General features: G+C 38.2%; 1 protein-coding gene across 6 annotated transcripts; it reads right to left on the minus strand.

Moving 5' to 3' along the window:
• Positions 1-304: 304 nt before the first annotated feature.
• lsm14b (LSM family member 14B) lies at positions 305-21973 on the minus strand. Of its 6 annotated transcripts, none has more exons than XM_059980779.1 (10): positions 21669-21972; positions 17733-17887; positions 15935-16070; positions 14551-14688; positions 10351-10506; positions 10032-10112; positions 8699-8860; positions 7952-8117; positions 6177-6347; positions 305-1939 (listed from the first exon to the last, which is right to left on the minus strand). In XM_059980779.1, exons 1-9 carry the CDS (start codon positions 21787-21789, stop codon positions 6182-6184), a joined length of 1281 nt encoding a protein of 426 aa, XP_059836762.1. In that variant the 5' UTR covers positions 21790-21972; the 3' UTR covers positions 305-1939; positions 6177-6181. The 6 variants fall into 6 exon arrangements, with proteins under 6 accessions (XP_059836762.1, XP_059836761.1, XP_059836763.1 ...); XM_059980778.1 differs by having other exon boundaries at positions 10351-10509; XM_059980780.1 differs by lacking the exon at positions 10032-10112 and having other exon boundaries at positions 10351-10509; positions 21669-21973.
• Between the last annotated feature and the right edge of the window lie 1101 nt (positions 21974-23074).

The following is a 23074-nucleotide window of genomic DNA, read 5'->3' on the forward strand; positions in this document are numbered from 1 at the left end:
AATCAGGCAATGCTGTTGAATTTCTTGTCCAGTGTTCAAATCTCAGATCGGTGTTAGAAAATATGCCAGTGGATGCAAGTAGTATTGTGGACTAATCTGAAACACAATCAAGGGGAAAGATTGATTTGTTTGTCCTTTAACTACTTGCAAATTGAAAGTATGATTAAGATCCAACAGAAAGTGGATCTCATCTCTATCCCACTGATATGTAAAATAAAGTTTTGCTTGTTTCCTATATCAAGGCCATTTAGCAATACCAAGTTATTCACACAAACAGTAAAGTCATTAAAATAAGATACAAGAATGTTCTTTATCTGTCATTTATTAAATCACTGGGGAAATTTGCCCAATGTTAAAGTGTATTTCACACAATTTATTGCTACAAGAGTGCAATTACCATGGCTTTGTGACATTGTAATGTCAGTCTTCAAAGTTTCAAAAAAAAATGTGCACAGTAACAGGCATACTATTGCATACCAAACAATTAACCAAAGGCAGTGATCTTCCACCAAAGGCAGCGATCTCTTCCCAGATCAACAAGTGCCAAATATTTGTGAAAAAAAATATTCAAACACCTACTGTTATCTGAACATATTCAGAATGTTAGTTTTGTACAGATCAGTGCTGCACATACTTTTCAAAAAGCACTAGTCTGCATAGTGCAGTGAACATTCAAATGAGTTTTATATCTGGTATTCCATGCAATTTGTAACACTCATAGCATGGAAATGAAAAGCTCAAATACAAGTCCAGCACACTCATAAATCAGATGTTTGCCAGACAGAATAAAGTATACTTATGCACATGCTGCATCCCAGGAAATTTAATAACCAAATTGATGCCCCTGGAGAAATTTCTTAGCAGTTGGCTTCCATTAGCATTACACCAACTTCATTGTACAAAAACACTGCAGCGTATCATGAAGGCTTCTTGTTGATAAAGTCCATTGAGAATATTTATACCATCTGAACTGACATTCATTTCCAAATGGATTTCAATTACAGTATTTTATGGTGGTACAACATGATTAGATTCCAGGAAACCATCATTCTTAAGCAGCCTCAGATGTAAACTCAGCTCTTTTATTTACAAATCTGCAATCTACCAGGAGAACTGGACTAACTCTGTAAACAGAAGCAATCAAGTTTAACACCAATTGACCTATAGCAGATCTCCAGGAATCAAAAAGGTACCAAGATAAAACACTGTATCTGACAAGTGTAAGATACAATGAAGTCATTTTAATTTTTGCAAGTGTGAGGGTACATTGAAAAGCACTTCCAATCTCTAAAATTGAAATGCTCTTGAAAACAAACCATTGTTTACAATTCTTCAAATTACAAGACCATAGCAAAGTTTTGCACTGTAAAAACAAAAAAATGAAGTTACCAAATTCCAAGTGCATACAAATATGATAACCTCATGACAAATCTGTTTACCATTATTCATTATACCCTCATTCATACCTATTACAGACACTAGTCTTACACTTAGGTACCAGATGGATCTGGTGTCAAACTGCATGGGTGAGAAATGTTTTAGGTATTTAAGATACTTAAGTTGCTTTTTCATTGTGATGGAGGGCTGTTGTCAATCATGACCATATGGAGCAACAGTTACAACATGAAATTGTATTCAAAATAATAAATTAAGCTTTCCTTGCACAACTGCGCAAACAAGCCAGTTTCACACAATTACTCCTTCACCTGTTAAACAGTTAACCCAAAATAAATACATTCATCTCCCACAGAAAGGAGCTCTGATCATCAATACAAAAATCTTATTGGCAGGATACCCGAAACAATATTTTACAAGTAGCTTGCCCGTAACTCCTTTGGGTTTATTCAAACAAAATTGTATTCTCATTAGTTCACGTCACATCCGTAGTGCCACTTTTTGTGCATTTACACATGCACAATCCAAAAAACTTCAGCCATTTCTGAAAAACAAAAGAGCAAATTAGCTTGAGTTGATACAACATTCTCATGTATTCAGCTGTTTTAAGATACAGAAAGACTACACTTGAAAAACATGCTATGCACTTGCATGTCGTTTATCAATTTCATAAATAAAAACAAACACCCAAGATACAATATGATGCAACCATTGTAGCGACTTTAAATGATCTGTCACCAATATTTACACTGACTTAAACACAGCCAAGTAAATCTTCTTTACCCTCATTACAAAGTAATTTTTAGGTGAGCAGCCAACTACAAAAATAGAAATCAAAGTAAAATAAAAAACATTCTAAAATTATACACAAAAAGTGACAAGACTGAAGTTGCAGACTTAAGATGCTTTGTAAATAATGGCTGTTGCTCAATTCTGAGAATTACATTGTATACCTTAATGGATACATTCTAGCAGAATCCTAGGCCTGACAGCATGTTCAGTATATAGAACAACTAATCCTTTCTAGCAGTCTATAAATACAGATTGCTCTGTGAAGAATTACTCAACACATTGACCGTGAGAAAAGGTGTACAGATGCTCAAGGCCTCTGCACACAGAAGTTCTTAATATTCGGTTCATGAGCATCTCAGAAGGTTAAAACTAAAGTACTATTTAATAATAACTTTGACACAGACTAAGTGGCCTACTGGTCATTTTAATTGTATTTTTTTCTTTCATGTAGAGAAACTAAGCACTGTTATACATGAGAAAATCCACAGCCACACACACTAAACAACATTTTGGGCTGAGACCTGATGAAGGATATTGGCCTAAAACGTTGACTGTTTACTCTTTTCCATAGATGTTGCCTGGCCTGCAATTTCATGACCAAATCTAACATTTAATATACAAGCAATCTCATGTATCTAATTAATTATACATGAATACAAACTAATCTATAAAATCATAATAGACAACAATTTCAATGGATAGTACTGATATATAGTCCTGTGCAAAAGTCTTGGTACATATTTTTAAAAACTCTACAAAGTAAAATGCTTTCAAAAAGAATGAAATTAAGTTTCTAAATATTAAAAAAATACTATAAAGAGTAGTAAACACTAAAAAACTATAATCAATATTTGGTGTGACCACACTTTTTTCTTTAAAACTGCATCAATTCTTTTTAGGTATGCTGTTGTATAGTTTTATAAGAAAATTGGCTGGTAGGTTGTTCCAAGCACCTTGGAGAACTTGCCAAAGTTCTTCGGCAAACTTTGCAAATCTCACTTCTGTCTCTCCTGGTAAACCCAAGCAGCCTTGATCAGGGCTCCATGGAGGCCATAAAATCTACCGCAGAACTCCTTGTTCATCTCGCCAAAGGTTCTTTCTGACCTTGGCTGTGAGTTGGGGGCCACTTTCCTGCTGCAGAATGGAGTTGGGACTGATCAAATGCCTCTTTGATGGTATGGTGTGATTGTATGATGGACAAGAATGTAATTGTACTTGTCAATATTGAGGATTCCATTAATTCTGATCAGATCACCAGCTTCATTTGCAGAAATGCAGCCCCAAACCTCCACTATCCTTCACTCTTGGTTGCAGACATTCATCCATGAGATGCCATCCAGTTTTTCTATGGACAAACTGCCTCCCCTTAATTTTGAATTTTCACTTCTTAGTCCAGAACACTTGCTACCATTGTTCAGCACTACAATCCTTGTATTTTTGTGCGCCAGCCTCTTGGCTTTGTTTCCACTTCCAAGAAACGGCTCCTTGACAGCAATTCTTCTGTGAAGACCACTTCTGACAAGACTTCTTTGGACTGTAAAAAAGTTCAAAGGGGTAGAGGGGTGAACTTGCATTCCAGTGGCTGATACAGGTTTAGAGCTGATAGCAGTGCTGGACTTCTTCCAGCTTAGAAGGAATGCTAGTTTGATGTCTCGTCTGCACTCAGTTTTCGCGGCCAACCACAGTACTCCTGGTCTTCAGCCTTCCCTGTTTCTTTGTGCTTCTTCAGAACAGCTTGGACAGCAAGTTTTGAAACTCCTACCTGCCACAAAATTTTTGCTTGGGAAAGACCTTACAGATGCAGAATGACCACATTCTGTCTTGTTGCTATGCTTACTCTTGCCATGGTGTAAGAATGATGAATTGATGTCACATCTGCCACACCCTCACCTTTTGGCTTGGTTGTCCTTCACCCTGTTTGATTAACTCTGTTTCTGTTTCAGTTACCCAGTTTATGTCATTTAACCCATGTCAGTGATCATTAGCGCCTGTTTGTTATCTTTGTTTAATCACACACTGGGCTATATACACATACAAAGTAATCAAGTTTTTATTTGAAAAGGGTCTATTACTTAATGTTACTTCCTTTAACAAAATACAAAAATCTCTGCAGCATTTAAGTTTAAGGAAAATTAATGTTTAGAAATCTAAAATTTGCTCGGTTTACCTGACACGGATGCAGAAGACAAAAAAAAGGTAAATATCTAAAGAAAAATTTTAAACAATTTATGGTGCCTAAGACTGCACAGTACAGCAGAATAAAATTTCTATCATCAGGCATTCAATCAGAAAAGGTGCACAAGAATGTTTTACATTTTAGTTACATTAAAGCTTTCTTGCAGTTCTTGACAGTTCACTTATATCTTGCTCTTAATATTATACAAAAACTTGCTACAACTTTAATGCAATAGTCATTGTTCATGTATTCCTAAACTCAATTTGCTGAGGACTCTTACAAGGTAGGCAGATATTTCATCCTTGCATTCTAGACTTGAATTTGTGTCCTATAGAAAACACAATATTTACAAGCTAAAACATGCAGTCATGTTTTCCTATTCAGAAACCATTTTTCTAATCATCTCAAAAAAAAAGTGGAACGAATACAATCATTAGTATCAATGCAAATCTTAGCTGTGCTCCAAGGGCCACAATGAAGACAACAACACATCCACACCTATAAACCTCAATTAATCCACAAGACAAGCCTCATTAAGCTACTTGCAAAACAGAAGAGAAGCCAACATTGATAACCTGCGCTGGTGGAAATAATTTCCCACCACAGTAAGGCAAAGTAGTAAAACCATAAAGTTTCTACATCATGGAGATAAGTTCTAACATGGACAGCGCCAACTGATACATGTAGAACTACGTGTTTTGCAATGGCAACGTTAATCCCCTTCCATTCCCATTCTTACTAGATACTTTTTATTCAAAATATTTAACAATGAAAACAATAAAAATGCTGAAAAACTGAAAAACAAAACTACTGGAAACAGTAGGCCTCCTCTACATTGACTAGACCTGATGCAGGCTGGGGGACTGCTTTATAGAGCACTTTCACTCTATTTCAAAAGGAAGGTTCTCATGGTGACTACCCATTTCAATTTGACTTCCCATTCTGATATATCTCCTCTACTGCCACGAGGAGAACACACTCAGGTTGAAGGAGCAACCCTTCATTCTTTCTGGGTAACCTCCAACCTGATGGCACAAACATCAATTTCTCCAAGTTCTACTATTTAGTTCCCCGCTTCTCTTTATCCATTCCCCATTTTGGTTATACTTGCCCCTTCTCACCTGCCCACCACCTCCCTGTTCCCCCCTTCCCTTTTTTCTACTGTCCACCAAACTCTCCTATTAGGTTCCTTCTTCAACCCTTTATCTTTTACATCTGTCCCTTCCCATCTTCTTACTTCACACCCTCTTTTCCCTTCAGCTGGTCTCACTCAGCAGCGCCTAGTCTGTACTCCTCCCCTTTCCCTCAACAACTTGTTCTGGCTTCTGACTCCCTTCCTTTCCAGTCTTAATGAAATGCCTTAGCCCAAGGTGTCGAGTGTTTATTCCTCTCCACAGATGCTACCTGACTTGCCAAGTTCCTTCTGCATTTTCTGTCTGTTGCCCAAGATTTCCAGGATCTTTTCTGTTGGCAACAGTCAAGGGGCCAGGTAGTGGCTGGAGAAAGAGTTCGTTCTCTCTCTCACCTTCTCTACAAGAGATTTATTTTCTTTAACCCAATGCTGACAAAGGGTCTTTGCTCTGAAACATCAGCTCATGTTTTGCGTTCCACAAATTGTGTCTGACCAACTGAGTGTTTCCAGCATTTCTCTTTATCTTACATATTAAAAATAAAATTTTAACTGCACTTAGAAACAGCTGAAACATTCAGGACCATGAATGGATAATCCCAGGTTTTATTAATTTCTGTATCACTCCCAGTCCAAGAATCTTTCCCAAACAGAAGAACACCAAAACTGGTGTTGCTGCTTTACCTTAACTAAACTCTGCTGCCACCATTATTTCTTGGCATTGAAGAAGTTCTTCTCCCACCTCCACGACCTCTTCCACCACGGAAGCCTCCACGGAAACCACGTCCATGAACAAATTTAGCAGAGATCCCAAATGTTTCTGTATTAAGCTTTCTTTCTTCTGCCCACGTACGTCTATTGGAAGTTGAAGAGATGAAAGGAAAGCAGACAATATAGTGGGGAATGCTTCAGTTCATAAAAACAAGTAAGCAACGAATTAGAATGTTTGAACAAAGAAAACAATAAAATTGAATTCTGGGCAAAGTTTACAACCTTGTAGTGTCCCAGCCAGTCCACTTCTACCTTCTTTCCAAGATCCAAAAGTGAAACTGTCCAGACAGTCCCAATTATTACAAACTTATTTCAGACAGAGCATACTAACAGGCACTTCCAAGTCCATCAAGCCCACACCACCCATTTACTCCAATGTGACCAATTAACTACGTCTTTTGGGTGCGGGAGGAAAATGAAGCACTGAGGAAACCCGTACAGTCAAGCGCAGAACATAGAGATTTCTTCCAGTAGAAATGAACCCAGGTCACTGGTATTGTAATAGCATCATGCTAATCACTACACTGCCATAAACTTATTTCTTCGTACCCCAACTCCATCTTCTCTCCCTCAGTCCAGTCCCTTTCCAATACAACTTCATCTTAGCAGTGCAATCTTTCTATCCCCTCAACCCATTATCAATAGGGTCTGAGGGGTTTTCACTTTTCCCTCTCTATGAACTGAGTCAGACAAAGTTCTTCTCCGTTAACAAACCTGCCAGGTTGAACACATCCTAAGATTAAGCAACCTCTTTCAACACTGCTCACTTTCCCCAGGTCAAGGGGAAACTATGAGCACTGTACAAGTCCAAGCTGCTCATCTTTTTGTGGGATGAATGGAATGGTCTTTATTTCAGTTCTACTCTGCCTTGCAATAATTGCTGACTTAAATGGTACTCTGAACTCCAACTCTGTTGAGTACTTCTATTCTCTGTTTTTATTCAATATTTCCATTCTGCAACATCTGATTGTTCTTGCTTCATCTGCCAAAATCTTATTCCAAAGCACTACAAATTAACCCTCCTCATTTTAACCTATCTGCAATCCAAATCTCTAGTAATATTGCATGATATTCCATCAAGCCAAGATCCCCATACTCACTAATTTACATTATTAATCTCAGACTAAGCACTCAAATTTTAAGATCCCTTATCCCATTCGGTTCTATCTTCCCTTCATCACCTGATTCCCTTTAATATCTTAACACAAGTTTTAAAGTGAGAAGGAGCAAGTTCAAAGGAGATGCATAGAAGAACTGGAATACACTGCTGGAGTGGTGGTGGTGATGATGATGATGATTGATTAATACGATAAGAGGTGTTCAAGAGGTTCTGACATAGCCACGCACAAATGAGCAATAAATGGAAAGATATGGACATTGTACAGGTATAAAAAATTAGTTTAGTTGCATAATTGATTACTCATTTAACTATTTTCACACAACACTGTGGGCCAAAAGGTCTGCTCCTGTGTTGTACTATTCTACAAATGAAAATTTAGAAGTTATTCAAAGTTTTGCATCTTCACAAGGAAAACATGAACATTCAAATTTGAAACAAACTGTAAATGTTCCAAGAGTGGGAAACAGCATATATGAAAAGGCAAGCTTGTAACACTGGAATCTGAATAGGTGCAAACAACTTTTCTCATTCCAATTTAATGTATCATTGTAAACTACACAAGATTTACCTTGTCTTTGGCTCAGTAGAAATATTATCAAAGAATGATTTTGTTTTATCATAGTAACAGTTGGGTCCAAGTGATGGCTCCTTTTTTCCTTCCGTACTTAGTGTTTCTACAATTGAATCTCCTTTCTCTTCTTGTTGGCCATTATCTCCTTTATGTACAATATCATCTAAAAAGTTAAAGGTATTTCATTGCATGTTGTTAAAATTGCTATTCCATGCATACAATTATCCTATGGTAGGTACACTTCAGACTGCATGCACTCCTACTCTACATCTATGCAGGAAGCAGTACCCAAGTTCACCTGAATGTTTTCTCTCTCGTCACTGATTTATTGCAGTCCAAATTGCAAGCCCAATACTTGTGATGGTCAACTGCTCAAAATCAGAAATCAAAATATTGACCTAAGTTAATAGAAAACTTTATGCCTCATCTTCTGCTTAATTCAAGGTGCAAGTCAAACATTTTTATACTGACAGGTATAACTTCAGGCAGTCAAAGTGTGCGCTGAAATAGAAAACATCCACTATGCAGTTAAGATTGCAGAAATCAAGAAAATTTTAATACTCGAGACGTATATTTCACTCATATTGCAATGGATCAAGGTTAAGCACTTCATCCTTATGGATGAGACAAAAGGCAAAGAGCTACCTTATCAGCAAAACCCATCTGACTTTAGTGAATATTTCACAAATCAAATTGTGTAGTTACTTCAGATCAATTCTCTTTTTATATGTAGCAATAAAGTACCTTTAATTTTCAGTTTGTTTTGGAACTCCTTTTCAAACTCTTCCTTATTAAACTGAGCATTTGCACTTTCAAAATCAAAGTCCCTTTCAAACTTCATCGTTGCTTCTTTATTACTTCCAGAAAAGTTTTGTCCTCTTCCTCGGTTTCTGACTCTTCTATTGCCTGTAATGAAATATTATAAGAATGTAAGAATGTCTAAAATAACAGTTAAAGGAAACAGCTTAAACAATAAAGCACAGCCATTTAATTGGTACATTCACATTCCAAGTTTGTTGTAACCAAGTTTTTCATAGGCAGTAACACTAACAGATTACCAGACATAATGGCAGCAACAGTAAGAATTCAAAGGTCATCAAGTATGACTTCCTCAGCAAATTCCTTTAGAAGCTTTAATGGGTTTTTGAAATTAGGGAAGAAATATCCTATATTAAAGAAGAAATTACTGGATATGCTTTTGTATTAACAATTTATTTTGTCCAGAGAATTAAGTATCTAAACTCTGATGTCAAACAACTTGCTAACCCCATAGCTTTTCAATATTTTGCACTAGATACTAAATACTGTTTCAAATCTACTTAAAGTCTCTAATCTGTACAAGCAGCGGAGAACCCAGTAAAATCTGAATTAATATTTTCTAAACAAAATATTTTGCTTTAAAATTATTTTACTTTCAGCAGCAGCTGTTTCATGTTTGCTTCTGAATTTCACACTGTAACAAATTTCAAAGTTTTATTCAGTAAAATGTTTCTGGATAAAGAAGTCAAAACAAAAGTCAGGAAGTTTATTATCAAAATAAATATACGTCACTATATATTACTCCGAGATGTATTTTCTTGAAGGCATTCAAGCAAGATAGCTGAGTACTAGCCACCCATACAATATAATCAATTTGGCTCATCAGTAGTCTTTTGACTAACTTACACAGAGAACCAGTAACTAAATAGTTAAAAATGCTACTTAGTGCACTGCTGTTACTTAGAAACAAATTTTAAGTATTAAAACAAAATGCATTAATATAGATTTCAATTTTGATCAGATTTATACACACACACACACACACAATATATTTACATATACACACAAAAAATCAAAGTTACATTCAAAAACTAAATACTAAGATAATGCTCATGGAAACCATGGTTGAGGGGTTGAGGTTTGGCTTACATTAGCTTGGATCTTAAAAACTAAGCAGCTTCTTTGGAAATGCACAATTTCCATAAAATTGTTGGATTTATTTATTTGGTTAATATTCTTTCTGGTTGTACAATTTCAGAGCACTACTTTATAAAGCAGTCACATGAAAAGCCTAACAGCAGAGTAACAAAATATTCACCTGTCCGTCTCCTTTGAGGTTGAGGCTTTTTATTCTCATCATTCACTTGAGCTTGATTTTGTATTAGAGGCAGTGAAACAACTGTGAAAAAGGAAACAATTCACTACCCATTACTATTCTTCAACTTAAAACTGCTTAATGTACAGCACCATATTTCTGCCTGTCCTCAAGCTTTGAACTGAAAACTGACAGATGGCATCAGATTAACCAAGATAAAAAACCAAATAAATAAACTGCAAGACTACATTCTTCACAATATAGGAAGCAGGTTTTTCATGAAGAATTTGATGTGACCACTGTTGCAAATCTGAAAATCTACCTTTCTTTTGCTCCAGACCAACAGGTTGCTGATTGATACTGGTAGCAATTTTATCCTGTTGCAGGTTCTTCTGGTTAAGACCCTCTGTTGGACTTGTCTGCACACCTTGTTCCACCATAGGACTTTGTCTTGATGGTAAAAATGGAAAACCAGTAGCTGCTAAATAGGGAAATTTATTTCAGCAACTACAAAGAGGAATTGAACACAATCCATAACATGCTTACATGCAATGAAAGAGATTCTACTAACAAACATAAAAAAAAACTACCAGTCAGCAGTAATGTACTAGTGACAAAATGATCATTGGTTAGTTAACTTATTTCAAAAAGCATACAAATGGATGAACAAATACTCAATTCAATTATTGGCCTTGTACCAGAATAACCAGAAATATTTACTCTAATTTTTGAAAAGCACATTTAAGATACATTCCTTTTACAAACAACATTTCAACATTCAACAGGAACAGTGAACAAAGTAGATGACATTTTATGTAGTACCATCGATATATTGACAATGCAAGTCCTCCACACAACTATTATACTTAGCTCCACAACTGGTTTAGAGTACTCCATTTGTTAGAAATGAGATTCTTTTTGGAATGTCAGAACAAATCATTTAAAATATTGACAAAGGGATTCAAATAGAAACCTGGAAAAACCCAAGGTTTGTAGTTCAAAGCTGCCGTGTATTATATTTTTCAGTCTTCCCACAGGCAGTGCTTCCCTACGTAACCATTTTACATTGTGCAATGTTATATTCTGATGGAGGGTGTTCACTGAATGTGCCCTGGTCCTGATATATGATGAGCAACTGTGCAACTTCAGCCAATTTCAAGATATTTGCTCTTGTGTGACACCTGTCCCAAACGCCTATCGGGATGTATTTATTGCTGCCTATTTGCAGAACTTCCAGAATCCAAAGTCTTTTGCCATTTCAATATTTAACCCATCATAAATGGCTGCTAATCTCAAAATTATTTCCCTTAATTCATCTAAATAATAAGTACATAGTCACCCTCTCAGTTCTTCCACTACAAGAGATATGTCACACTGCTTGTTCAGCATCCTGTTGTTCAGCATCTTGTTCTCTCATCCATGGGTGAGAGAAATTTTCCAAGTATCAAGACTGAAGCCATCATTTAGATTGCAGTATAGACTGATGCTAACCATCAATTTCACTTGTCTCAGTTGAAAACAGACATAAGGGAATAACCTAGTATCACAAGTTTAAAAAAAACACACACAGTGCACACCTCAGTCATGAAGAGTTAATGCAGACTCAAGATACAACTCAGTGAGTGAGAAAAAACTTACTGAAGGAGGTGCAATGGACAGCCTTGGGACTAAAAGAAATCAATAGGGGGAAAAAAGGGAACATTTGCAGCATTATTTAAAATTGCTGCAATTACAAAATGCTGTTGAATATGCAGCCAAAGTAGCACTTAGAATATTATCAAGGGATCCAAATCCGAGGAATATGTGACTGCTACACAATCTTGACACTAAACTCAAGGATTGTAAAGCTTACATTCACAGCATTACCCATATGAGAACAGAATCCTATCTGCTGAGAGACACAAGTTCTTTTAAGGACCAAGTTGAAAACAGTTCTTTAACTGGTCTCCAATATTAGTTGTGTATAGCCAGATCACAACCTATGATTATAATTACAACAATATACCAGATTAAGCCCTTTCAAACAATTTTAAATAAATTCAACAGACCAGATAGCTGTGAAAGAATAAAGGATTACATTGAACTTACATCAAAGTACTGAAAAATGGAGCATCAACCAACCAGCTGGAGGAACTCAGCAATCTGAGCAGCATTTGTGGGAGGTGGGGAAGATATTATTAACATTTCAGACCTGATGCAGGGTTTGGACCCAAAATATCAGCAATTCCTTTTTCTACCACAGATGCTGCTCCACTCAACTAGGTTTTTCCAGCAGATAGTCTGTTGTTCCAGGTTCTAGCATTTGCAGAGTCATGCACTTCCATTCTGAAAATGGCTTCACCCTGATATACTAAATTTAAAAATTTATGTGAAGTGATAGAACAGACTAACCAATATGGTTGGAAGACATTTATATAGATTTTTGCTAGACTGATCAATGTCCAATTTCAAACAAGCTTGGAATCATTTTGTTCCATCTCCTTTGTACCAAAATGTTTAGTAGTGAATAATTAATACACAACAGCTCAAAAAGGTCTCAAACTAGATTAGCTACCAAGATTTAATTAGGTCAGCAGCAAACTTCCCAACTACATTTTACACCACCCAACTTAACAACATACAAGATGATTTTTCAAAAAGCCTAATGATCCTTCAAATGCCAACAGCTTAGTTTGTGGATATGGAAGATTACTAGAATTAGACTGCTTGATCAATTGACTAATTCAAAAGATGCAAACTTATTAAAGAACCTGAATGCTTGACACTACTTAAATCAGAAGCAGTAAACCTAAAAAATATACACGGCTCAGATTCCAAACTCAACTGCAAGAACATCTTTGTCTAAGTACATGTGAAGTATAAAACAAAGTTTCATTTTGTAATAATAAAGTACCAACAGAACTTCAGTTGCCATCAACTTGAAATTAACCATGATGTACATCAGCTACATCAGACAATAATGTCATAGATAAAGGGTCTACAGACCCAAGCACAAGACAACCATGTGCATCTTTGGTTAGTTAGCAACAAATCAATAGAAAGCAATCTTTTTACATGATCCTGAACAATGAACCCACTATTAGCAACATCTTTTTATTCAGAAATCTAATGTATCCATTTTATTAAAAAAAATAATCATTTCAGAAGGCTGACTTCAAAAACCTGACTATTTTGATCAGCAGGAAAGGCTATGAAGTAACATCTGCTACTGTACACAGTCACAAACCCGCCACCTGACAGAAGTCGTGGTCGTTTTCGACTCCAAAGGATGAACAACAACACCAGCACCACAAGAGAAAACACCAATTTAGAGTTGCGGCCAACTTTGTAATGGGTTAAATTTTGGCATTTGAACAGATATTTGCTTGGACCCATTGAAAGGACAGCTCAATTATTCCACACTGCTCCAGCAATGTCAGTACCAAAAACCTTCAAAGCATACATCATTTACTTTTAGGTTACAGCTCTTCACCTATATATGAAACTGGAATTTGTATTTAATTGTGTTAACACATAAAGATGATAAATTTTTCAAAGTCAACTATTCCACAATGGCGTTCCCTCCACCATGTCCAGCACTCACCCCCACCACACTGCCCAAATAAATGCAAACAGACTGGTGGAGCTCTTATCTTAAAAATACCTGCTACAATATAAATCAGTACAGGAAAATTACATGGAGCATTCAACATAGAAACAGGTCAAAGCTCTAGAACATCAGCAAAGAAACAATCTATTCAAGTCAGTAGTTAGCTAATTATGCACTAAACCATATTTCTGCAATGGAACTAGCAAAGAACCAACTGCATCTCAGAATAAAAGTAGTTGCACAAGAACCAAATCAACATGGTGACAGCATGTGCCCAACTCAATACTGGTGATGGAATTTCCATTATTTAAAATTGGAAGGGAAATCTCAATAAAAAAAGTACAGCTTTAAGTGCAATAAAACTTTAAAAAGTATATGAAATTGCTTAAGTATTACAAGAGGATCACATTGCTCCAAATTGGAGGGCCACGTGTTCCCCTTATCATACTCTGTCTGCAAGCCAAAAGATTAGTGTAGGTTATAAGGATGAAGAAACTGGAAAAAAAAAACACAAAACATTGCAATACATCAGTAATGAAATCCCTGAACACCAGTGATGAGACAAGCAAATCACAAGTATGATACTTGCACACCATTAGGTTTTTAAAAACAAGAATTTAATATTAACTATTTGTAAGAATATAATTATAAAAAAATTGATATCATTTAAAGTCAATTAAAACCAGACTGGTTAAATTTGATACAGTCAAATTAGGAATAAATGGAATCCACCTGGACTACTGTTTTGGAATTCTATACATACGATGAGCTTGTCTCTTATCATATTTATGAATTAGATAAAAATACTTCAGTAAACAAAAATCCAAATAAGTACCACATGCTGGATGAAGGCACATTTCAGGATTAGACAAGACAGAATACCATCTACCTAGCATAACAAACAATCTTAAGCAGACTACAGACAGACGTTACCCTGAGAAATCAGTTGGCTTTTCTGCAAAGGTGCTGGATCAGGTGGTATTTCAAGCTCTGTAAAGGCTGGTTGAGGTGAGGGAGGACTATCAGTACTGGACTGAGAAACAGTTGTGATTTGAGTGGGTGTTGAACATCCTGTTAGAGTGCAGGAAAGAGAAAAAAAAAGGGAACCAGAGGATCAATGCTGCCAACTTTGACAAAAATTATCTTCAAATTCTAAAGATACTTTACAATAACTCCATTAGACATTAACTGTCAAAAGTAATATTAAAAATCCACAAGAACAAATTACATACTATGTGGTGCAAAATCAGAGTAAAAATAGAGGAGAAAGGCAGCCAAAGGTGAAAAACCCAGCAGTAAGCTAAAATGAATTTACCACCAGAACCTTCATTTCCAGCAACAGGTAATTCAAAAAGATGAATGGATGAGTGGAATGGGGGTAGTGCTGATGTCACAAAGTAGTCAAAATTCCATTCAGTGTTTTTTTCCAAAGATCCAAATACTCTGGCATAGGATGAAGAATATTGCAGTACTCAGTTTTATTGTAAAAACCAAACTTCCAAACATTTTGACTACAAGGAATCAAACTTACACATAAATCAATTTTGTTAAAATCAAGTTTAGTTTTAAAAAAGAGAAATAATTTCACATCATGGGTTTCTTAACAAAAAACAACTATGGAAACCAAGTCTACAGATGCCGTCAAATTTGGATTATCATCTGTAGCAGTAGCACCTTAAAGTGCATTGCTAGGAAGCTTTAGAAACAAACCAGACCTCTATATAGACTTGCAATAATTGAAGGGGCTCAACCATTTCAGCTTTAAAAACTCTTATTTTGTCAAAACTGTTAAGAATATTGCTACGTGTTTTGCAATCACAACAGTCAATGCAATAGTTGAATAAGCAATGATGTGAACAACATTCTAAGAGGTGATTACACACACATACAAATATTTACTGCCAAATCACAGCCATAATTCAAATCTTTGCCTTATCCTTTGTCTAGTGGAAGTTGAAGAAAATCTGGTAAATTATTGCAACTAAATTCAGCACATTCATTGTTTTTTTTTAGAAAGACATTATGAATCACTGCGGACAAGTGACTGCAACTTGGATCTGGCAAACTGTGAGGCAATGTAGTAATCACTATTTTGTTTACTTTACACTGGATTCAACTAAAGCTACAGTTGGAAGTTACATAGCAAGTCTTAGTAAAGCATTTTTGAATGTGCACCAAGAGCATCAAAGAAAAAAATCTTTCAGATATCCATCTGTAAAATAGCAGGGACTTGCAATTGATGTTTTGGGACACATACAGTAATATTACTTAAAATACCATTATTACATGCAAATTATGCAACAGACAGTACACTGACCTAAGCCCACAGTGGCACCATACTGTTGTCCAACCAGGGATCCTCCAGCAAATTGGCTGTATGGAGTCATACTACGGAAAGGACTGTATGACGTAGGAGGCTGATATGAAGCATTTGATGAAGTGCTCAGTGAAGACTAGAAGAAAAAAAAGTTATGTCATGCTGACACTATTAGCTGCACACAGCTTTGGCCATAATACAGCTCGACCTTCACTAATCCGACCACCAGTAATCAGGTTCCTCCATAATCCAGCACTGATTTCAAATTTTCTGCGCAAATGTAATTTCAAATTTCCCGGGACACCGTACCAATCTGATGCACATTGTTTTGGTTGCGCTAGATCTGCTCACATGTTGGCACGCTCTTGTAAGCGTAGACAGGTGATTCCTGCTTGTTTTCCTGTATTTATTAATTTCATTTGCATGAGGCGCAACCACCTGGAACCCACCTGCCGGCAGTCACACACTGCCTTCCTGCGCTGCCCAGCCAGCGCTCCGTTCTCTTCTGCCTACAACCTCAGATCAGACGTGGTGACTCACTAATAAGCATATTACTAAGCGGAGGAAAAGAAACTAACAAGGATTCCCTCAGTGTGAGTGAAGAGGGAAGAGCCCAGCGTCGAATCCCCGGTCACCTGAAATGTGGCGTATAGAAGACCTCCTTTCTCTGACTTCTGCATCTGCTCACCCAGATGTGCTGCCATCAACATCAAGAGTTTTTGAAGAAACTGCTATGCCAGTTTCAGCACCAGTTCCTGATGCTTCACTCATTTTTCAAGATGAAGATGTTGATAATCGTGACAACCCCACACTTGCAGACATGCAACTTTGCCTGAAGGTATATTAAACGTCTCACTTTAAGATGCATAAGTACTCAGCTGTTCTGTACAAGTTAATTCCTGTACATTTACCTGTACCCTTTATTTTATCTGTGCCTGTTCAGTATATTACTTTATTAAAATTTCACTTGCTACTCATTTAATATTTCTGTTTCATTATTATCTAACTTGCACTGATTTAGATGATATTTTAAAGATATGATGAGGCTGTTAGCTATTGTTTAATGTGATCCTTCTGTAATTCAGCATTTTCACTAATCCAGCACTCCTTAGGTCCCAATGGTGCCGGATTACAGAAGGTTGACCTGTACTAGGTCCTACAATATCACTTACCTTGTATACATAGAGCAAAGCAACAAAAGCTCAGTAACCACAAAACTTATTCTGTTGAATATTATCCATCTGCATTATGTTCTAACAAATAGGCAAAGTTAACATGTGCAAGCCACTGAGGTGTTCATTGTGATTTTATTCATTATTACATTCAGTTCTTTCTGTAAATTTCTGAACCAACATATCAAAAGATCACTTTAAGAAACAATTTCAGAAAAGGCTAAACTGGTTATTTTTTCTGGCCCTAAACTCAGAAAAGCGATATGGCAACTTATTTACTTCACTGTTGGAGCAATATGAAGCACAAGTGGTTTACTTCAATCAAAAGGTTGACTTATTCAGGTAATACCTGAAGAATCCATCACCATCAAAAACTGATTAATCAGCTTAAAGGTAACAAAATTACTCTGGATGAGTCATTAACTTAAAAAGGAAAAAATTCTGTTTAAAATAACAATTTCTCCTGGTCCTTCCCCTCACACACTCAAGTAATACATATTGCATTGTTAAAAATTTTTGTGAACAAGGCCAATAATTACATAATATTCCAGTTATTTACTAGAAAGACTTAACTTCACAAATACTTCAAAGCCAGATTATTTTATTTAAAATCTTTAGATATTTACCTGTACAATAGCAGGATCCTGGGGTTGAGGCTTTGGAGGTTCACACACAGTAATATCTTTGATATCACTGCCTCGAAAGATTATGTATTCATAGATTTCATCTCTTGGGGCAACAGGTCTGTCCGTGGGCCGGTCTTCTGTACCAAATGATCTCACTACCAAAAAAAAACAATCTTGGTATCATGCATGGAAAATAATGAAGAATCCATATAAATCACAAAGGTATTAACTTAAACATGAAACCACCCATGAATCAATTAAAAAAATACATGTTAACAGTTAATGAACTGCATTAAATTCTAATGTGGAAAATGAATTCAGTAGAGGACAACATTTGACCAAGATCAGTCAGATGTACTTGCTTTTGCTATAGGAGTAAATAGCAAGATGCAAGATAATTTTCCATAATTGCTGCAATTACAAGCATTTGCTATATTTTCCATTGCATTTCTCTAAGTAGGCAAATGGCCAGATTCTAATCCTGTACCAACACCTCCTCTCCAATGCAGTATTCAAGAATACGTCACCGCCACTTTTGCCCTTATTTCAATTGACGTACATGAGACTCTAAATCTACCAAGTGCTTGGTCTTTAACAGTCCCAGCAGCTCAGAAACAATCTAGAGAAATAATGCTAACATACCTGTCTCATGTCCAATGCAAAACCAGTCAGGTTAACAAATTTGGAACTATTTAATACTGCTTTAGAACAGTAAAGCACAAGATGATGTTCTTCAGTCCATAATGTCTGTGCAATCAATCCTCACCATCCTTCCTGTAATGCAGTGACCAGACCTACATAGAGAACTCCAAATGTGGCCTAATCAAAGTTATAAACAGCTGCAACATGGCTTAACTACTTTTATGCTCAATGCTCCAGTCAATTAAGTATAGCAGATTTTCTTTCCTACCCTACCTACCTGTTATATTTGTTTTTGACTGAAGTAATCATTCTAAGAAGATTACTAAATAAGTGATTTTCAAAGCAGACTTTTCAGAAAGCTTCATGTTAAACAATTAATTGCTTGTACAACAACAGCTATACTGAACAGCTAATATCTAGGACGCCTACACTCGCGCTTCTCTGGGTTCAAGTTGCATTTTTCTCTGAAGGCAAATAAATCCACACTGCAATTTTGCATTATAAATACTTTGATCTATCGCATTCTTAACAGATGCTAGAACTCTACAATGTAATGCAAAGGATTCCTCAAAAGGAATGTACATCAAAAATATGAAATCTAAAGTAATTTCGAAAGCAATTCAGTCACAAGCAGTCCATTTAAAAAAAGCGCAATGGACTTTACACAAGATTGTTAACCATTAGTGCCTATTGGTATTATTAGGATTAAATCCGACAATGTTAAATCAGTTGCAAATCAAAAGAATGGACTATTTCAGTCTGCTGTATTCATGTATGGCTGAATGATAAGTGAACTTGAATTTGATTTTGATTTCATAGAGACTCAGCACAGAAACAGCCCCTTCAGCCCATCTAATCTCTGCTGAACCATTTAAACTGCCTACTCCCATCGACCTGCATCCGAACCATAATCCTCTACATCCCTACTATCAAATAGTCCTAATCTATTCAATCTTAACTTAACTCAGATTTGATCAATAATTTTCAAAACTAAGATCAGTGACAAACCTTGTATACAAATAATACATTTCTCATTTCATGATTTGACCTAGCTAATTCTCCAAGCTCTTTTAAAGACTAAAGAGCAAGGAGATAACGCAACACATCTCTTTTTTTTAAGTGACATTTCCCAGTTTGAGTACGATGATAAAAATATTTTGACAAGCAAGCAGATGCTCACTAAATTACATGAGCATCAATAGTGAACCACTTTTAGTTGTCTAAATTATACACTAATTTGCTGTTACAGTTTAAGCTAAAATTCTGCAACATACAAATTAGCATGCAATGAAATCCTTTAAGGCTATATTGTGGATATCTCAAGCAGGACAGAGTTAAAACCATAAACATATCAATGTTAACCACGGCCATTGACACTGACCAAACATTTCATGGACAAGTCAGATTTTCATAGCAAAAGCAAAATGACTTTTGTTTCTAACCTCTGGCTTCTGCAAAATGCCGGAAATAACTCAAATCAGGAAGCATCATTTTTCAAACTGGAATATTAATCCAGATCCTCCACCTACATACACTACCTGAACCAAGTACTTTCTGTTTTTAAACAACACGCACAAAATGCTGGTGGAATACAGCAGGCCAGGCAGCATCTATAGGGAGAAGCACCGTCGACGTTTCAGGTCGAGACCCTTTGTCAGGACTAAATGAAAGGAAAGAAAGTAAGGCTTAGATACTAAGATACATAGTATCTTTCCTTTTATTTAGTCCTGACAAAGGATCTTGGCCCAAAACATCGACAGTGCTTCTCCCTGTAGATTCTGCCTGGCCTGCTGTGTTCCACTAGCATTTTGTGTGTGTTGATTGAATTTCCAGCACCTGCAGATTTCCTCATGTTTGCACTTTCTGTTTTTATTTCAGGTTTTCATCAACCTCTAGAAGTAGAAAATGTTAGGATACAAACATACTCAAATAACCTCCAAAGAGCCAGGATCTGGTTTACACCTTAAATATCAGCAACAAGAGAAGAACCAATCAAAAAGTAGCAACAGGAGGAACAGTCTCTCTGAGCAATAAAGAAAAACTTAATTAAATGCACATCCAAACCAAAATAATACAAGCCACAAAAGTGCAGCGAAAATGTTATTGGAAAAAAGGCAACTAAAAAAAGCTTAAAATAAGAGTTCATGAAATGAAAACTTGTATCTAGATTTTTAAAAAAGCAGAAGTCAGTTTATGTCCACGGGGTGCAAGCCATAATTATTAAAACACACACCAGTGGTGGGGGGGGGGGGTTTAGGGGATATTTGGACAGAGCCTGAGGGGGGGGGAGGGGGAAGGGGCAGAGGCAGAGCCTGTTTGGGGGCGGGAGGGTTGAAAAAGAGCCATATGAAGAACTGGAGGGGAGAGAAGAGCCTTTGGAAGGGGGTGCTGTTGGGGGGGGGAGGGGAGGCAAGGAGAGCCCGCTGGAAGGGGGTGGGGGAGTGGTGGGCGAGGAGAGCCCGCTGGAAGGGGGCGCGGGGTGGGGAGGAGAGCCCGCAGGAGGGGACGTGAGGGCGAGGGGAGCCCACTGGAAGGTGGTGTGAGGGGAGGGGAGGACGAGACCAGAAGGTCCCGGTGGAAGAGACGGGTGGTTGGTGGAGGGAGAGGAAGAGCCCGGTGGAAGGGGGCGCGGGGGGGAGGGGAGCCCGGTGGAAGGGGGCGCGGGGGGGGAGGGCAGAAGGTCCCGGTGGAAGAGACGGGTGGTTGGTGGAGGGAGAGGAAGGGACCAGTGGAAGGGGGCGCGGGGGGGAGGGGAGCCCGGTGGAAGGGGGCGCGGGGGGGAGGGGAGCCCGGTGGAAGGGGGCGCGGGGGGGGAGGGCAGAAGGTCCCGGTGGAAGTGACGGGTGGTTGGTGGAGGGAGAGGAAGGGACCGGTGGAAGGGGGCGCGGGGGGGGAGGGGAGCCCGGTGGAAGGGGGCGCGGGGGGGAGGGGAGCCCGGTGGAAGGGGGCGCGGGGGGGAGGGCAGAAGGTCCCGGTGGAAGTGACGGGTGGTTGGTGGAGGGAGAGGAAGGGACCGGTGGAAGGGGGCGCGGGGGTGGGGGGAGAGATTGCCGGCTAAACAGGGAGGGGACGGAAAGAACCTACTGAAGAGTGTGGGGGGGGGGGGCGAATAGGTGAAACCTTCTGAAGGATGTGTGGGGCAAGAGGAGGCCGCTGAAAGGGGGCAGAGAAGAGGATGAGTCTGCTAAAACGGGTGGTGGGCTGCTAGGACTGCGGGTGCGCTGTGAATGGGTGTCACCCTGCAGTGGCCGTTGTTTTCAGGGCACTAGGAACAGCCCTGGGCTTCCCCCTTACCCTTAGCAAGAGCCACGGTCGAGTTGTCCGTGTCGATCGTGTACAAAATGCCCTCGTAGCGGATCTGTGCCTTCGAGATCAGACTGATCTTGCTGCCGATGTATGGCGTCCCGCCGCTCATGGTGACGGGCTTCGTGGATGCTGTCTGGCGAGCGGCTCGTCAATCTCTCTCCTCACCGCTCCTCCTGTGGCCGAACCGCACGAAATGAAGCCGGGGAAGGGGGTAAGACCCCACTCCACACCCACACAAACCCTAAATGTCTCCTCTTTCCCCCACCTCTCGTCGCTTAAATATGGCGTGCGGCCACCGTCAGAACACCGAACGCCCCTCCCGCCACCATCGCCCCCTGCAGCTCGCTGCTCCGTCACTGCAGGCTGAAGATGTGCAACAGGTGACAGGTGTGCGCACTAATGTTGCTGGCCGAGCTCTCCCACCCCCACCACCAGATAACTCTTTCCCAATGTATTTAAACCCTCTCCTTGCTTGTTGCCTATTATCCGTTTGCGCATATGGCATCGAAAAGTCCAAGTTGGGTTTCTCCAAATATAAGGCAACCGGGTTTTAGTAGTCCGATAGAGAAGGTGTCCCTCTTTGCATTATGCAAAGTCCTCAAATACTTTGAAGTAGCCTTATAATTACAAAATTATAAGCGGTATAATAAAGGTGGTGAAAAACGTTTCCTCTTAGCCATGGTTTCCATGACCAGTAGGCATAGGTATCATGTCGGGGATAGGCGGTTTTAAACGGGATTTGAGAATTCCCCCCCCCTTCCCAAATGTGGAAAGATAAAGGTTGCTGAATAACGGAAGCACGTACATTTTATCTTTTAACATATCAATGTGTTCAGACGAGTGGTTGAAACATCACGACGTAAAACTGCATGAACCAGTGGTGGGATATACACCTGATAGGAAAGGCAACCATAATAGGTTATATGTTGCATTGGCGTTAAATTAATTCGTGGCTAATTTATCCTTTACGATTACCATAATTCTCTTAGATTATGCTTCGTCTTTTTAATGCTTTGGTAATGCCAACAAAAGTGGGTTTGGGGTTATAATAAATCGATATACGCTAAGAACATTTAGTTAATAGACCAGGCCATGGAGAGTATCACTATTTTCTGCAGTACAATTATATGTATGCATATATGTACACACATTTTTCATCGTTGATCAAACTACATTTTAGTTGATTTATAGAGGACTCCTCTTTACAAACTTATTTCCATTTACCTCGATACTTGGATAAGATAGTTCGGTTCTAACCCTAAGAGGACCCCAAGTCTGCTTTGGTATTGTGTGCCTGTCCAGTAAAATGGAATCAAAAAATTATTGATAAAAACGTAATTGTAACTGGTGAGAATACGTGTATGCAATACACAGAAGTGATTTAATACAAAAAT

The sequence above is a fragment of the Hypanus sabinus genome, chromosome 9 (genome assembly GCF_030144855.1).
Source record: "Hypanus sabinus isolate sHypSab1 chromosome 9, sHypSab1.hap1, whole genome shotgun sequence".
Classification (NCBI taxonomy): Eukaryota; Metazoa; Chordata; class Chondrichthyes; order Myliobatiformes; family Dasyatidae; genus Hypanus; species Hypanus sabinus.

Excerpts from the sequence above, each read along its gene's own strand:
- lsm14b (XM_059980778.1), bottom strand. The coding sequence starts at position 21,789 with ATGAGCGGCGGGACGCCATACATCGGCAGCAAGATCAGTCTGATCTCG. Across the intron at positions 16,071-17,732 it reads AGGATCCTGCTATTGTACAG|TCTTCACTGAGCACTTCATC; the intron begins GTAAATATCTAA and ends TTTTTCTTCTAG. Across the intron at positions 8,861-10,031 it reads ACCTCAAAGGAGACGGACAG|GCAATAGAAGAGTCAGAAAC; the intron begins GTGAATATTTTG and ends ATTTCATTACAG.